This window comes from Cryptomeria japonica, chromosome 1 (genome assembly GCF_030272615.1).
Source record: "Cryptomeria japonica chromosome 1, Sugi_1.0, whole genome shotgun sequence".
Lineage (NCBI taxonomy): Eukaryota > Viridiplantae > Streptophyta > Pinopsida > Cupressales > Cupressaceae > Cryptomeria > Cryptomeria japonica.
The window spans coordinates 176714158-176728261 of NC_081405.1; the positions used below are offsets into that span (position 1 = coordinate 176714158).

Genomic DNA, 14104 nt, shown 5'->3' on the forward strand with positions numbered 1-14104 from the left:
ACCTGTTAACTATAATGATTCTTGTGGCTTTTCTTGGCATAAAATTTTGGCCGATTATGTTGATGCTTTTAATGTTGAATTGAATAAATTTTGCTTGGTTTTTACAAATGAGGTTTTGTGGTTTATCTAGAAGAAGAGGAATGTAGATATATTTGAGGGCATTAGAAGACACCTTACTGAGTTCAAAAGTGAGCTCACCTTTTTGACTATTATGTTATAGGTCTCAACTGCTCTTGAGATTCCTAAAGACTACTTTATGTTTCCACTTAAAGAAGGCATCACAATTGTCTATAAAACAATGATTCAATCAACTCACTTCTTCTCCAATGGAAGAAGAAGATGAACCAACAAGAATTGGAGTTGCTAAAGAAGTTAAAGAAGATTCCTAAATTGCTTGAAGATGAAGTTGCTAGCATAAAGAAGACATCAGATGATTTTATGGTCCCACAAGTTGATCCTCACCTGATTGAATCTTCCCTTGGCACTTTTGAAGGGGATAAGGCTGAATGTAGTAAAGTGTTATAGGTGCTTGGGACTAGTTCCCCATAGTCTTCCTTTTTTGCGTTTCATGTATATGTGATGTAATTACAAGCACTTTATCTTATTTTTTGATATTGGTTGGTTCACTTTGGAGTTCTTGCTCTTGTACTATAAACTTTGCTTTAGTATACTATCTTTAATAGAAAAAATATTCTATAGTAAACTATCATACTATATTATTTTACTTTAATTCTTAATAATTTAGCATGTTAGTTTTATAATAATTTAATATAATATATATTATATTAATTGATAGATTAATATCTAATACATAATTTAATATGCCACTTCAAATTTAAATTATTATTAAACTGTACATATATTAATATTAATCTATATTTTTTTATAACATTTATTAATATTTTTTTAAAAATAGAATAGATGTTTTTTAATTTTTAGAATATTTTTAACAAGATTATCTTGAATATTATTTTAATATCAATTTAGAAACATTTTTTTATATTGTAATAATAAATTTCAGATTTTTGAGTATTTTTGACAATTCTTATTTAATCTTCTTACATTTTTAGTGAATAAATTTGACAATAGTTTATTTTGAAAATATTTTTTAATTAAAAAAATAATAACTATTAATTGTCATTTCCAATTAGGAAGTTTTTTTCCAGTTTTTATTCTTCATATAGGTAGACTTTTCCAGAAAGTACGGGCTTTTTTTGAATGAGGGAAGCATATTCGCCAATTTTAAAAACTACAAAGCCTTGGAAATAGAACCTGGGCCCGCATATTCCAAAAATTGAATTTGAAAAAAAAACAGAAAAAGCATTTACAGCCATTAAATTTGGAAATTAAATGGAAATTAAGATTAAGATTCCATAAAAGAATCCCCAAATGCATGTATGGCGAAAACGGTCATGAATTTACGGGAGCGCTCCATTTCAAACGGCTACATAGAAATCTTAAAATGACAGAAATGAGGATTGCATTCTAAAAATACCCCCAAACTTAGCCATAACTACGTACAGCTAGCTGCTACTGACTCTGCCATTTCTCGGCGCACTCGTTTAACTTTCCGCCAAATTTAAGGCAAGAATTCAAATTTGGACTTTCCCTCACCAAATCCATTTTGTCTGTTAGTAAAACAAAACGGAATGGCTAAATTTATACACTGGTCTATCTGTGCGGTCGAGTTTGATTGGATAAATGCAATAGCGGAGATAAGCTGCTCTTTTTCAGATTGAGATGAAATGCTTCCATAGGGTTTGATAGGAGCATGGAGGAAAATCGCCTGCGACGCCGCAGCACTCTCTGCCCTGGCGAGCTGCGGAGTATATCGGGCTCTTCTACCGACGATGTTGCTGCCAGGGTTTTGGAAAGCGGTTTTGAAGAGGAGAAAATGGCATTTGAACAGAGCATAATGGTTAAGATGACACCGCGCGTGGGGCGTTGCAGGGGCTCCACGCTCACGCGCTATCGAATGAAGCGGTTTCCGAACGATCTGCGGTCTCAGGATGCCATGTGGAGGTCGGCGGTTTTTTCAATGTACAGTGCACATGAAAGGCGGTTTTGTGATGAGAGAAATGATCCGGAGGGTTCTGAATGGCTGTCACTTGACGGATGTTTGGTGGATGCTGAGTCTGATGATAGAATTGGGAGGGAATTCTGGGCTGAGCAGAAAATTACATGGGAACAACTTTCGCCGCTTCAGAGGGTTTTGACTATCGCTGTGGCCGCTGCTGCAGCTGCCAGTTCAAAGCGCGGGAACGAAATTATGCTCCTCCAACGCTCTCTCCATGACCGGGTGCGTTGTAATTTGGTTAACAGAAATATACATTTCAAATTTATTTGAAGTGCTCTGTTTTTTTGTGTAAACCTTAAGTTTTCCAGATTGATATTTTTGAATTTTAACTTAGAGTTTATAGCCAAAATGGAGTTGGTTTTAATGTTGTGCAATGTAGAAATTATAAAATTCAAATGTCGGATCTAATAGGCCCCGCATCCTGAAACCAAAGTCTATAGAATTAGATAGATTTGCCAAACAAGAACAAAACTGTTCTGGAATTCAAAGCTTTACTAGATTTTATAGAATGCTAAAAGTCTCCTGTACGTTAGCTAAGCGTTACGACATTTATTTATTAATTCGAAAAAAATTTAATTAAGTTAATGGTGGTTTTAATGCATGGGAAGTTGGAAATTTGCTTCAGGATCAAATGATCTGGATTGCCTTTGATGCACATTAAACTGTAGCAGGGGTTCACATGTTATAGGACAAAATTGTCTCTGAGGTGTGCATTGAGTGCAGCTTGCTGACTTCTGCCGTTTAAGATCTAGAATCTTGGTTATGAGATTGCCTAATTAACTGAAAATTTGCCATTGTCAATGGAGTCCATTGCAAGCTGAAATTGAGCACATTGACGGATTTTTTACGCTTTTCATTTTGCTAAATTTTTGGAGGGATTCTATTGTAGCCCTCATCCATGCAAAAGCAAAATAAATACAGTGACAAAATAACATTGAGGCCAAACCCCAGTTGAAACAAGCCTGAAAACTGGGCACAATCCAAAATCATGGCTAACAAATAGTTAAGTTATTGATATTTGTTCACATTTGAAGGTTTGGCTTGTGTATTTTGTAAAAAGTATTTTGGGTTTGGGTTTGTTTTGAGTTAGTTTATACAGAAGTATACAAAAAAAAATGAATACAAACATATTTACAGGAGTAATTAAGTTCAAAATAGCACATAGCATTATATAAACTAAAACACCAAAAAAATTAAAAATACTACAATATCAATTAGTCAAATCTTGAATGTCATTATATATATTTATTATTAAAACTTCAATAATAAAATTAAAAGTAATGTCAATTAGGTTTCAACTTTCAACATCGTATGGGTGTTCAAAAACATCATCATCATCACAACCAATATTAGATAATGTAGGTACTAGTATATTAGAAGAATCATAAGTGGTGCCATTAGCATGCACATGCTTGATAGCTGGCTCGTCCCAAACTTCAAATATAACAAGTTGGGAAGCATCCAAGTTAGTATGCTTTGGCTTGATATTTGACTTTCTTGAGTGTAGTCGGTTGCATTTTACCAAGTGGATGAAGGAGTATGTGCTCCAATACTTCTTAGATGCAGATGAACTAGCAACCTACTATGGTAAAGTTAGAGTTACAAAATTTAAAATTATAAATAAAACTTCAAACATAAAAAAACAAAAACAAATTGTAACTTGTTAAAACTTAGATTGGAAGAGGTTGTCGGTTTGAAAATTTTAGGCCATGAAAGTACTATCATTTGTGAGCATCAACTTTAAACTTGCCATGAAGAGATTCAATATTTTGACCATTGAAGTTCACAAATTTCATGAACTCAACCTTGACTACATCTTTCAAATTAGGATTTGGGAGGAGTTTTGCTTCTATTGCCTGGTACCCCTTGGTAACTTCAAAATCTCTATATGGGGCAACCCTTGTCAACCTAGGATCTTAGCACTATATTGTTTTGGGCTCCAAGCAAAGGAAAGATGTAGCATGGTCATTATGTTCCATCTTTTGTCAAGAAGAACCTCAAGTAGTGCCATTGACACACACATGCTTGCTAGTTTGCACATCCTAAATTTCAAGTATAGCAAGTTGGGAAATGGAAGCGTCCAAGTTAGTATACTTTGGCTTGATATAATAATTTCTCATATCCCCTTCTTTGTATCCAATTTGTGTGAAAGGAGACAAGTTGGAATACATGAACATCAAGCCCTGTGCCTTCTTGAGTGTAGTTGGTTGCACTTTATTGAGTGGATTGAGGCTCTAAGTCCTCTTATATGCAAATCAACTAGCAATCTATTAATGCAAAGTAAAAAAGTTGAATTATAAAATTTAAAGTTATAAATGAAACTTTTGAAAGTTAAAACATGGATTATAATTCAGTTGAAAGTTATAAAATTTACGTGCATAAAACTTTGATCACAATAGAGTTTATAGGTGTGAGAATGTTTGGCTATGGAAGTAGCACCAACAATGATCATCAACTATAAAATTGTCATGAAGAGTTACAATAATTTGGCCATTAGGGTGTAGAAAATCCACAAGCTCAATCTTGATTACGTCTTTTAAATTAGGATTAGGGAAGTGTCTACGAATTGCTGCCTTTGCCTTTTGTTGACTTTTAAATCTCTATATGGGGCAACCTTCATCAGCAACATAGAAAGTCTTCAATTGTCCCTAATCAGTATCTTGTAACATTGCAATTTTGTCTCCATACAATTGGGATGAACTATAAACATTAAACATGTAAAAGTGACAATTTCCTTGCTTTAGTTGTTTTGTACATGGATGTGATATTAATTGCATAGATAGATGATGGCAGTAACAAAAATGCTATCTAGAGCTTAATTCTCTCTTATATGAACACTTTTTGAGGAAAAAGCGTTATATCTATGTTATGATTCAGCCCTTGCAGAGTTTGGGTCTCAATCTGGTCTGGTTTGGGTTTGGGGTTCAGATTTGGACTCCTATGGGTTCAGGCAAGGTCTTGTTCAAGCTTGTGGGTTCGTCTCATGTGAACCCGAGGCAAATTTGGAAAATTTTATTTTAATTTTTAACTTTTTTTTTCCTCTAAAATGTGCAATTTGCCCTCCAAACCTTATTATAATTCGTTTTAAAGACGAAAACAAATTCATTTATCTTATTGTGAGTGAATGCAAAATGATATCACCATGAAGGTTTATGTAGTTTTAGGGTCTTAATTTGGGCTTGGTGTGAAAGATCCCAAATGGATCCTTTTGTTGTTGCTGCTGTAAATTCTTAATTAAACATACTATATTTTTGTAATTTTTCGGTGATCTTATAGAATAGACAAAAGTTGTAGAAAGGGATTGTTTTTTTTTTTGGTTTTGATGTTATAAGTAAAGTAATTGATAAATAGCAACAACTGTGAAATAAAACAGTAAACAATGTTCATATGTAAGAAATCTTAAGCAATCTGAAAATACTGCAAATCATACCAGGCAAATAACCTAGTTTTGTATTCAACAAGAATCCATACATTTATTTGGAGCTGTTCTCAATTTGGATTGATGCCAGATGGAGGAATATTACAGGCAACGAACAAGGAAGACCAAATAAGCTGAATACAACCCTTCAAGCCAACATACAAACAAGGCGTGGTTGCAAAGGAGACGTGGAAGCTATTGCAAATCACGTGCCAGCTGAAATAGACTAGCTGTCCTGTTGAAACCCCCAATATGCACGCTGAATCTTCAGGACAAGAAGATGTGTCTTTTATCTCTGACAATCTTCGTGCAATCCTGGATAAATCCACTGTCAACTCCTGCTGAGGGCTACGTCCCAGCAAGCTTAGACCTGGGGTTTGCGTCCCAGACCAAAATCACTCTTCCAGAGCAATTCCCAAATTCGTGAGTTTGAAAATGATCAAAGATGCTATCAATTAGGTTTTCATCTCCTTATAACTCCTTTCCCTTTGCAAGTCGAACCCTAAAGAATAATAAAGCTTGCGCTTTATAATTAAAGTGACACTTTTCCAATTATGGCGTCAAACTATAGAAAAATATCACTTTATTGCGAATAAATAGCTTCAAGCATCCAAAAAGACTTCGGGAGGTGAGAATCATGTAGCAAAGTTCAAGACCTTTCCAACAAGCTATAACACATAGGCATATCGAACCAGATGAAGCCAAAAACCCCTTATTACTCCAAAATGGCTATATACATAGCCTTATTTTAATTTATTTAATCGCTAACTCAGGAAATATTTAAATATACTAAAATATTTCCATAGATCCAATAATAGCCCAAAATAACCAACCAAACATGAATTTGACTTTGTTACTTGTCTGTGACTGATGCCGGACAAGATGGGCCAACTGGTAGTCCCATCCCTAAAATCTAGGGATGCTCCTAGAAACTAGGAAACACACCCAATCTTCTTGAAATTGAAACCATGGTATGGTCTCGTGGAACCTCAAATATGGAAACTGCCACAACCTCCTAAAAAGTAGGGAATCTCTCTAAAATCAAGGAACTGCTCCCAACAGCCCACAAACTGCCTGAAACACCAACTCCGGATATTGAATACCTTGTGTGAGTCTCTATCCACCAATGCCAGCCTACGAGATCCAAATAATAGACCATCCCACTACTCTTCTCCTGTCACCTAGAAAGGGGACATTACATGGTGGCAGGGGTTGCCCCTCGATCTTGCCTTGATTTTATCCTTAGACCCTATGAGGGGCATTGCCCCTCGACTCTTCTTTGGGGGTGTTACCCCTAGGCCCTCGCAAGGGGTGTTGCCACTTGACCTTGTTGGAGGCACTAACTCTAGACCCCTAGAAGTGGTATTGCCCCTCAACTTTGTTGGGGGCATTACTTCCATAGAATTTATTTTATTTGCTGAGTACTCTCCAAGTCCGAGTTTGTGAACTATGCTTCCAAGTTTGCTTATGGGACCTCGTCTACAATAGTGTCATCAAATTTAACAATATTCCCTTATGTTACTTGATGCTTACCTGTTTTCCTTGTTGTCTACAAATGACCTATTTATTTGGAGGGGATAATGTAGTTAATATACAATGCATATTATTAACCCATATGATGATGCTTGATCATTTATGGCTGATTGTTGATGCTTGACATTTCTATTTTTTAATATTTTTTATTTTTATAGTGGTTTTGTTTATTATATAGTGCATGATGCTATGTGTGGTATTTTGAACTTAATTACTGCTGCAAATATGTGTATATTTCTGTTTTTTATATATTTTTGTATTGACAAGCCTAAAATGAACCCAATCCCAAAATTGTTTTTGCCCAAACCTGCAAACCGAACACTCAAAGCTGAACCTGAACCAATACCAGGACCAGTAACTTGATCAAGTTAAGGTTTTCCCTCTTAAAGCTGTATTTTACAAACATACGATAGCAGCTGTATAGATTGATGACATGAGTATCTTGAAGTTATCTTTTGATGTGTATTTTTCTCTCTTAACTAGCCCAAGAATCTGTTTATGTAGAAATGACAACAGGTCTACAAACTGATGACATGAACATTCTGAAGTTATCTTTTGACATATATTTTTGAACTTCCCCTCTTAAATTGGCCCTGAAATCTGTTAATATTAAATAAAGGAAAACATTTACTTTTAATTTTGAATATACTCATTTATTTCCTACATTTATGATCTCTTATTGCACATTTACTTGCTGCTGTAGAAAATTAGTATCACTTGGTTGAACTTTAATCAACCCTCTAATAAGAAGTGAGGTTTTCCATTACCTAGATGTACTGTACAGGAAAGTGATATCACCTGTATGGACTGAGATGTCAATAACATAAAAAGTGTCTTCTAGGTCTTAACTCTCTCTCTCTCTCTCTCTCTCTCACCAACACCATGTTAGTAAAGTCCTTTATACAGCTAATAAATCTGATTAAATGGATTTTATACCCAAGCCTGTGACAACATCAATATGGTAAGGACTATATGATCAGCATGCTAAAATAAGGTATGAAAAATATGAAAATAAAGGTATGTATTGACATTTAATGCTGATGGCTGATGGTTCATTCCAACTGTATAGAGTAAAAAAAGTGACTAAAAACAAGCTTGGGCCATAGGGGACAGCTAGCCATCCTCTAACGTACCCAAGCATTTCTTAAAGAAAAAATGAAGCACCCAGATCATTTCCTGTTTTTCTGAAAATGTCACCTATTGGGGATGGGGTCAAATTTGGCAGGGGATACATCCCCAGGGAGCATAGGTTGTTAGTTCTTTATTTTCAGCTTTGTGTATCTCATAATTCATGTCATTTTCATCCCCCCTAGATGCAGCTGCAAAGCTTTGGCATCTCTTGTTATTTGGGGCATAAGTTTTTATTGAATTTGAGGAAAATAACAGTGCTTCCACTCTTTACCAAGCTATATTAAGTTTCAGACTAGCTGAAATAACATCAGAGTTGTTCATGAAATCTTATAATCTCTATAAGTTAGGTAGGTAGGAGTTATCACTTTTCAAATCTTTGCCTAGTTACCGCTGAGCTTTTTACCAAATCTTTTCTGATCTCCATGTTCAAGCCCAAGTATATTGGCTTGCTGAGTCATTCCTGAGTCTGAGTTGCATGATTATGATCTCGATTGTGATGCTAACATATTTCTTTACATATGTGGGCAGAGAAGTAAACAATAATCAATATCCCTAGCTCTTGGTTGTTCATGAGTCTCTCAATTCTTTTGGAATTCTAGTTTTCTGTCTTTTGCTTTACTGTTTTATTTTTCTTAATTTTGGCATGTGCATTTGCAGGACCAAGCATTGGATGTTATGCGGCGGAAGCTGAATGATTTGTGGGAGATGATATTTTCCTTACAGGATCAGTCCATCAGGATAGAAAAGGATACAGAGAGAGGGGATGGGGTTAGAGAACTTGAAGATGATTTCAAAATTGAAAGGTTGATGAAAATTTTCAGTTGGCAGTCACATGGGCAAGGAAGTACAGAAGTTTCAGAGGATTGTAAGGAGAAAACAGGGGAAGCAAAGACAAATTCAGTTGATTCTCCTCATGCGCCATGTGCTGCCGCCATTCTTGAACTGAAGGTAAGGCCATTGAAGTTCCTATCCTGAAAAATAACACCACCTCTCAATGGACATGTTTGAACAAAATCCTGATCACAACTTGATGTGTTGTTAAACAGAGGAGGACAGAATGCATATTACAGAAGGAAGCATCTAATGTTATGGCTGCATTTGCTTCATTTCTAGAAAAGGTTTAACTTTCCTAAAGTGCTCCATGATAATATTTGACTTTGTGAAGACTGAATTTCTTTGCCTCATATTTGCGAATGATGGTCTTTTTAAATACTTGATTGGCTTAAAGATCCTGTATATAGTCATAAATTAACCAAATATGAATGAACCTTCTTTCAGTTTGAAGGCTTGGAAAGCTCTGGAGCTATGCTGATGCATGAAGGAATACAGAACAAAGCTCAAGGTTAAAATATCGCGTTTGTTTATTTATTGAATTTTGTATAAGTTCCTTTTTAATTAAATGCATTTTCTGCTTCTCTGAAATGCAGGATTTGCCCTTGAAGATTTGAAATTTTTGGTGGAGCAAGCTTCTGCACAAATAAATTCTCTCCAGAAGTCCTTATTTGACCTCTGGCATACTCTTTTGCCTGAAGTTTTGTGTTCTGTAAATATTTCTCCTTCAGATCTGGACCATTATCTTGAGAAGGTGTTTAATCAGACTCGTGGCAGTTACGATATACACATGATTTATGTCATCCTAATTTCTTTCAAGTTTCTTGCTTTGATTTTGATTTGTTGCTTTGTTTGTTTAGGCAAAAACAGAAAGCTCCGTGCTTTTTCCATCAAAACAGTTTGATACTCAGGCATGGAAACAGTGGCTGAGCATGCAGGAACATGCTTTTGAAGCAAATTTCCTGCCAAATCTTCAAGATGAAATGGAAGAAGATGGGTTTTTCTATAAGCTGCCAGTTGCTGCAACAGAACAAGAGGAACGCCGACTATCAGATATGTCAGATTGCACCTCTATTGCCTCTATTTCTGAACAAAATATTTGGCCTTCTGTTGAAGTTGATACTGCTTCTGCTATAGTAGCTGCAGTGAAGAGAACCGTGGACACGATCATTGCACCTCTTGATACACAAAACTCTGGGTCTAAAGATGGTTCAGAGGAATCTGTTGTAGAAAAATTGCTCAGTGAATTGGAAATTGCTGCAGAAAAAGTAAGTTTTAGTTATACTAATTTACTAAATATTAAAAAAATAGCCGATCGATAATACTACTTTGGAGTTGGTTGTAAAAGATTCCCTTCTGTGTAGGTAGTGAACATGGAATCTGAATTGGGAAGGCTTAGGGAGTATATTAAAGAATGCGATAAAAAGGTAAAAGATGCAGAAGAAAAGCTAGCTGAGGCTGTTAAACAAGGAGTTTACAATCAGGTATTTTGGAAAGGCGTGTAAAAATTCTTGTTGTTTGAAAGAACAGGGTAAAATTAAATTTTCTGTATTTGACTGTTGTCTGACTAGGTGTTATATTTTCAGGAAGTAGATGATACCCATCTATTAACCAAGACACCTGAACTTTATTAAAAAATGATAACTATCTAATTTGATCTTTTACTCACGCTCGCTGTCTAGCTAAATGGTTTTCTCCACACATAAAATACCCACTTGGTGGTCCTCTTAAAATGGGTAAACTTCTACACAAGTTCAACCAAAACTTGATCTTTTTTGTCATTTCATCTTTGATCTTCCCTATCCAAACCAATTATGTCACTGAATGTGGCCTTATTTCTCTATCCCACTCCATTCAACAAATAAAAAAGAAACTGAACGAGATTTGATGATCAGTTACATGACATGTACAAGTATATATTAAGGAATGGGACTCCATTTTTTTTGATAATTGTACTATGCTCATGACAATATATATTGAAGGAATCATGTGACAACACATTATCCTTACATGTATAGGCAGAAGCAAAGTCAGAAATGGTCGACTTAGCAGAGAAGCTACAGCATAGGGACCACACTTCAGTCGATCACATTCACAATTGTCAGGTAGGTTTACTTTATATTTTCTTATAACATATCAATGCCTGTTGGCTGTCTTTTGTTACAGCTTGGGAATTGTAGTTCACTTGATCTTATTCACAGCTGTAAAATAGCTTTACTTGACATTTTTTATTTAAATTTATTGAAATTTGTCATATTTGCTTTCATAATGCCATTTTTCTGGACCACAGTTGAATTTTGCAGCAAAAGAAGAGGAGATTGCTCGTCTGCAAAATGATTGTAAGCAGAAAGATGCCATCATAAAAGAGATGACTTTGGCAGTACAGAGATCAAAGGTTCCGCATTGTACTTCATCTTATGCATCTTCCAAATTTATTGATTTGGATGCCATGACATTTCTCACTTACTGTTACTCTTTTTGTTGACAGAGACTAACAATTGTGGAAGAGATCTGTAAGAAAAAGAATTCTACTATCCGGAGACTGAAAGAGGATCTGATTAGTCTAGAAGAGAAGGTGGAACTTTTTTATGTTAAATTCCATCTTAATTATGACTGTCCTGTTATTTCATCTTTCTTTAGATTGTATTTTCTGTTATTCCATCCTTGATGCTCACTTTATGTTTTGATTTTTTACAGGTTTCCGAACTAATGAATCTTAAGATACCACCCTCTTTACTTTTGAACAATGAAATTTCCATTCCTCCTGTCATGTCTACCAATTTTCTTTTTGACTTGGACATACCTTCATCACCTGATAGTACTGACAATAATAATGGTTGTCAAATTCAACGTTTGACACTTAAAGGAAATCGGGATTTAGCTGCAAATGGGTACACAAGTTCATATTCTCAAGGTTACAATGAGAAAGAACATGTATCCTCGTCTGCTATTGGAAGATTCAGAAGAGATTCTACTGGAAACAGCAGAAATTCTTCACCTACTTCTGGAAGATTCAGAGGGGAGTCCACTACAACCAGCAGAACTTCATCACCTATATCTGGAAGATCTAGAAGCGTATCATCCACTGGAACTAGTAGAAGTTCATCACCTACTTCAGGAAGATTCAGAAGGTATGCTTTTGGAAATAGCAGAACTGGACAACATAGTTCCAAAGTAAATGCAGCTCAGTCATCACAGACAAGAGATGGTATGTGGAAGAACGGTGCTGACATAAGATATACAAATGAAAACAGAAATTCAGGCTCTTCTTCAGTCTCACAAAATATAAAGAGTTCCAGAAGTGGCAATGTTCTTTCAGGTGTAGACACTAATTCAAACTTGAAATCAAGAAGATCAACACCAGAGCCTGAGGAAGTACAGCGAATTACAAGAAACAATCATTTTAACAAGTCAAAAGACACTTTTGTGCGGAAGAGGTGGATGTAAACTCATTTAGGATATCCTTTTTGATTGAGAAGTCTATATGCTATTATATCTATGCATTCCAACTCCATCACAAACCAAATATTTCAGTATGCAGTATGCTATTATATGTAAGCTAGTTCAATCTGTGACGTGCAGAGAACACCACCTTTGGCAAAGTTTTAGTGGAGTCTGGAGTTTATCTAATATCATAGACAGCAAGAACATTGAACATAACTATTTCTTGCAGTCTCCCTGATTTGTTGATAATTTTTCAGATGCATATTTGTAAATGTAGGATTCTGTTAACTCATGTATCAATAGTCATAGTTTATTCTTTATTCCACCATCTATAAAGCACAATTAGTTGCTTTAATGTATTACAAGAAAATATCTCTTTGCCTTCATAAATGAGAATCATATGCATTACATTTTTGAGGTCAAAACAAGGTCTCTTTTCTATTAGGTATCCACAAACTTAAAAATATATAGATTTGGGTGTTCATTTTCTTTTAGGAATTTTTTGTTTGTTTGAGAAACATATATGCTATTATATCTTGCATTCCGACTTCCCTTGACTCATTTTGGAAATCATTTTTTTGAGAAAACTATATTCTCTTATATTTAGGAAATCTATTTTGATTGAGAAACCTATAAGTTATTATATTTTTGCACTCCAATTCCACCATGAGCAGAGCATTGCAGTATGCAGTTTACTATATATTTGACCTGGTTTGATCTGTGAAATGCAGATAACATCACCTTTGTCAAAGTCTTAGTGAATATTGGAGTTAACTAATATCATAGACAGCAAGAGCATTTGGCAGGACTATACTTGCAGTCTCCTTGCTTTGTTGTTGATGATATTTATTCGGATGCATATTTCTAAATGTAAGACCCCATTAACCCACGCACCAGTAATTATAGTTAATTTAATCAGTGGACAAGGAAATGTCTGTCTTCATATGTGAGAATCATATACATTTTATTTGAGATTAAATCAAGCTACACTTTCTATTAGGCTTTTCATTTACATATTCTTAAAATTCTAGAATGTATAGTTTTGGATGTTCATATTTAAAAGATGTCATTTCATCCTACTATGATTACATATATTATAGGGTATTAGGATTGCCTAAGTCGAGGAAAATTGTGGTGGCCAGATACATATATTAGGGTATTAGGCTTGCTTAAGTCGAGGTAAACTATGGTGTCCAGATACATGTCTAAATGTATGGCAGAAGTTTGATAAAGTTTTGATGATATATTTTTGGAACTACATTTGAGGATTTGAGAATTATTTATTTCTTGACATATGCATACATACTCGATGAAGAACAAAAGAAATTAAATGACAACAGCAAGAAGTGCTTGGATTTATGATTATATAGACTTAAGATCCCATAACACGAGGTTCTAATCAGAAGAGATGTCAATTCTGATGAAGGCCAGTAGAAATGCATAATATGAAGGCTAAGAAATAAGATCTTTTGATTGTGAATCTCATGAAGAACTAAAGCATGAGGATTCTGCTTTGGATGACATTATAATTAGTAGTCGTAATGTCATATATAGCATATACAAGAACAACCATAGATTAGGAGGTAAGCAAGAGCAAGGAAACCAAACACAAAATGCATAAGAATCATATGCAGTACGTTGGAACTTGAGAAATCACAATTTTTCCAACC

At 35.0% G+C, this 14104-nt stretch overlaps 1 protein-coding gene across 1 annotated transcript; it reads left to right on the plus strand.

Annotated features, from left to right (window-relative positions):
• Positions 1–1431: 1431 nt before the first annotated feature.
• Positions 1432–12754, plus strand: LOC131060921 (uncharacterized). Its single transcript, XM_057994360.2, has 11 exons — positions 1432–2299; positions 8817–9107; positions 9206–9277; positions 9438–9501; positions 9587–9744; positions 9851–10258; positions 10355–10474; positions 11009–11095; positions 11281–11385; positions 11479–11565; positions 11688–12754. The coding sequence occupies exons 1-11, from the start codon at positions 1772–1774 to the stop codon at positions 12435–12437; spliced, it is 2670 nt and encodes an 889-aa protein (XP_057850343.2). The 5' UTR covers positions 1432–1771; the 3' UTR covers positions 12438–12754.
• The last annotated feature ends 1350 nt before the right edge of the window (positions 12755–14104 follow it).

What these genes read in the sequence shown, in the direction of transcription:
- LOC131060921 (XM_057994360.2), top strand. Translation starts at nt 1,772, where the DNA reads ATGGAGGAAAATCGCCTGCGACGCCGCAGCACTCTCTGCCCTGGCGAG. An exon ending in ATCACATTCACAATTGTCAG is followed by an intron (nt 11,096 to 11,280) that starts GTAGGTTTACTT and finishes TCTGGACCACAG; the next exon opens with TTGAATTTTGCAGCAAAAGA. An exon ending in TGATTAGTCTAGAAGAGAAG is followed by an intron (nt 11,566 to 11,687) that starts GTGGAACTTTTT and finishes GATTTTTTACAG; the next exon opens with GTTTCCGAACTAATGAATCT.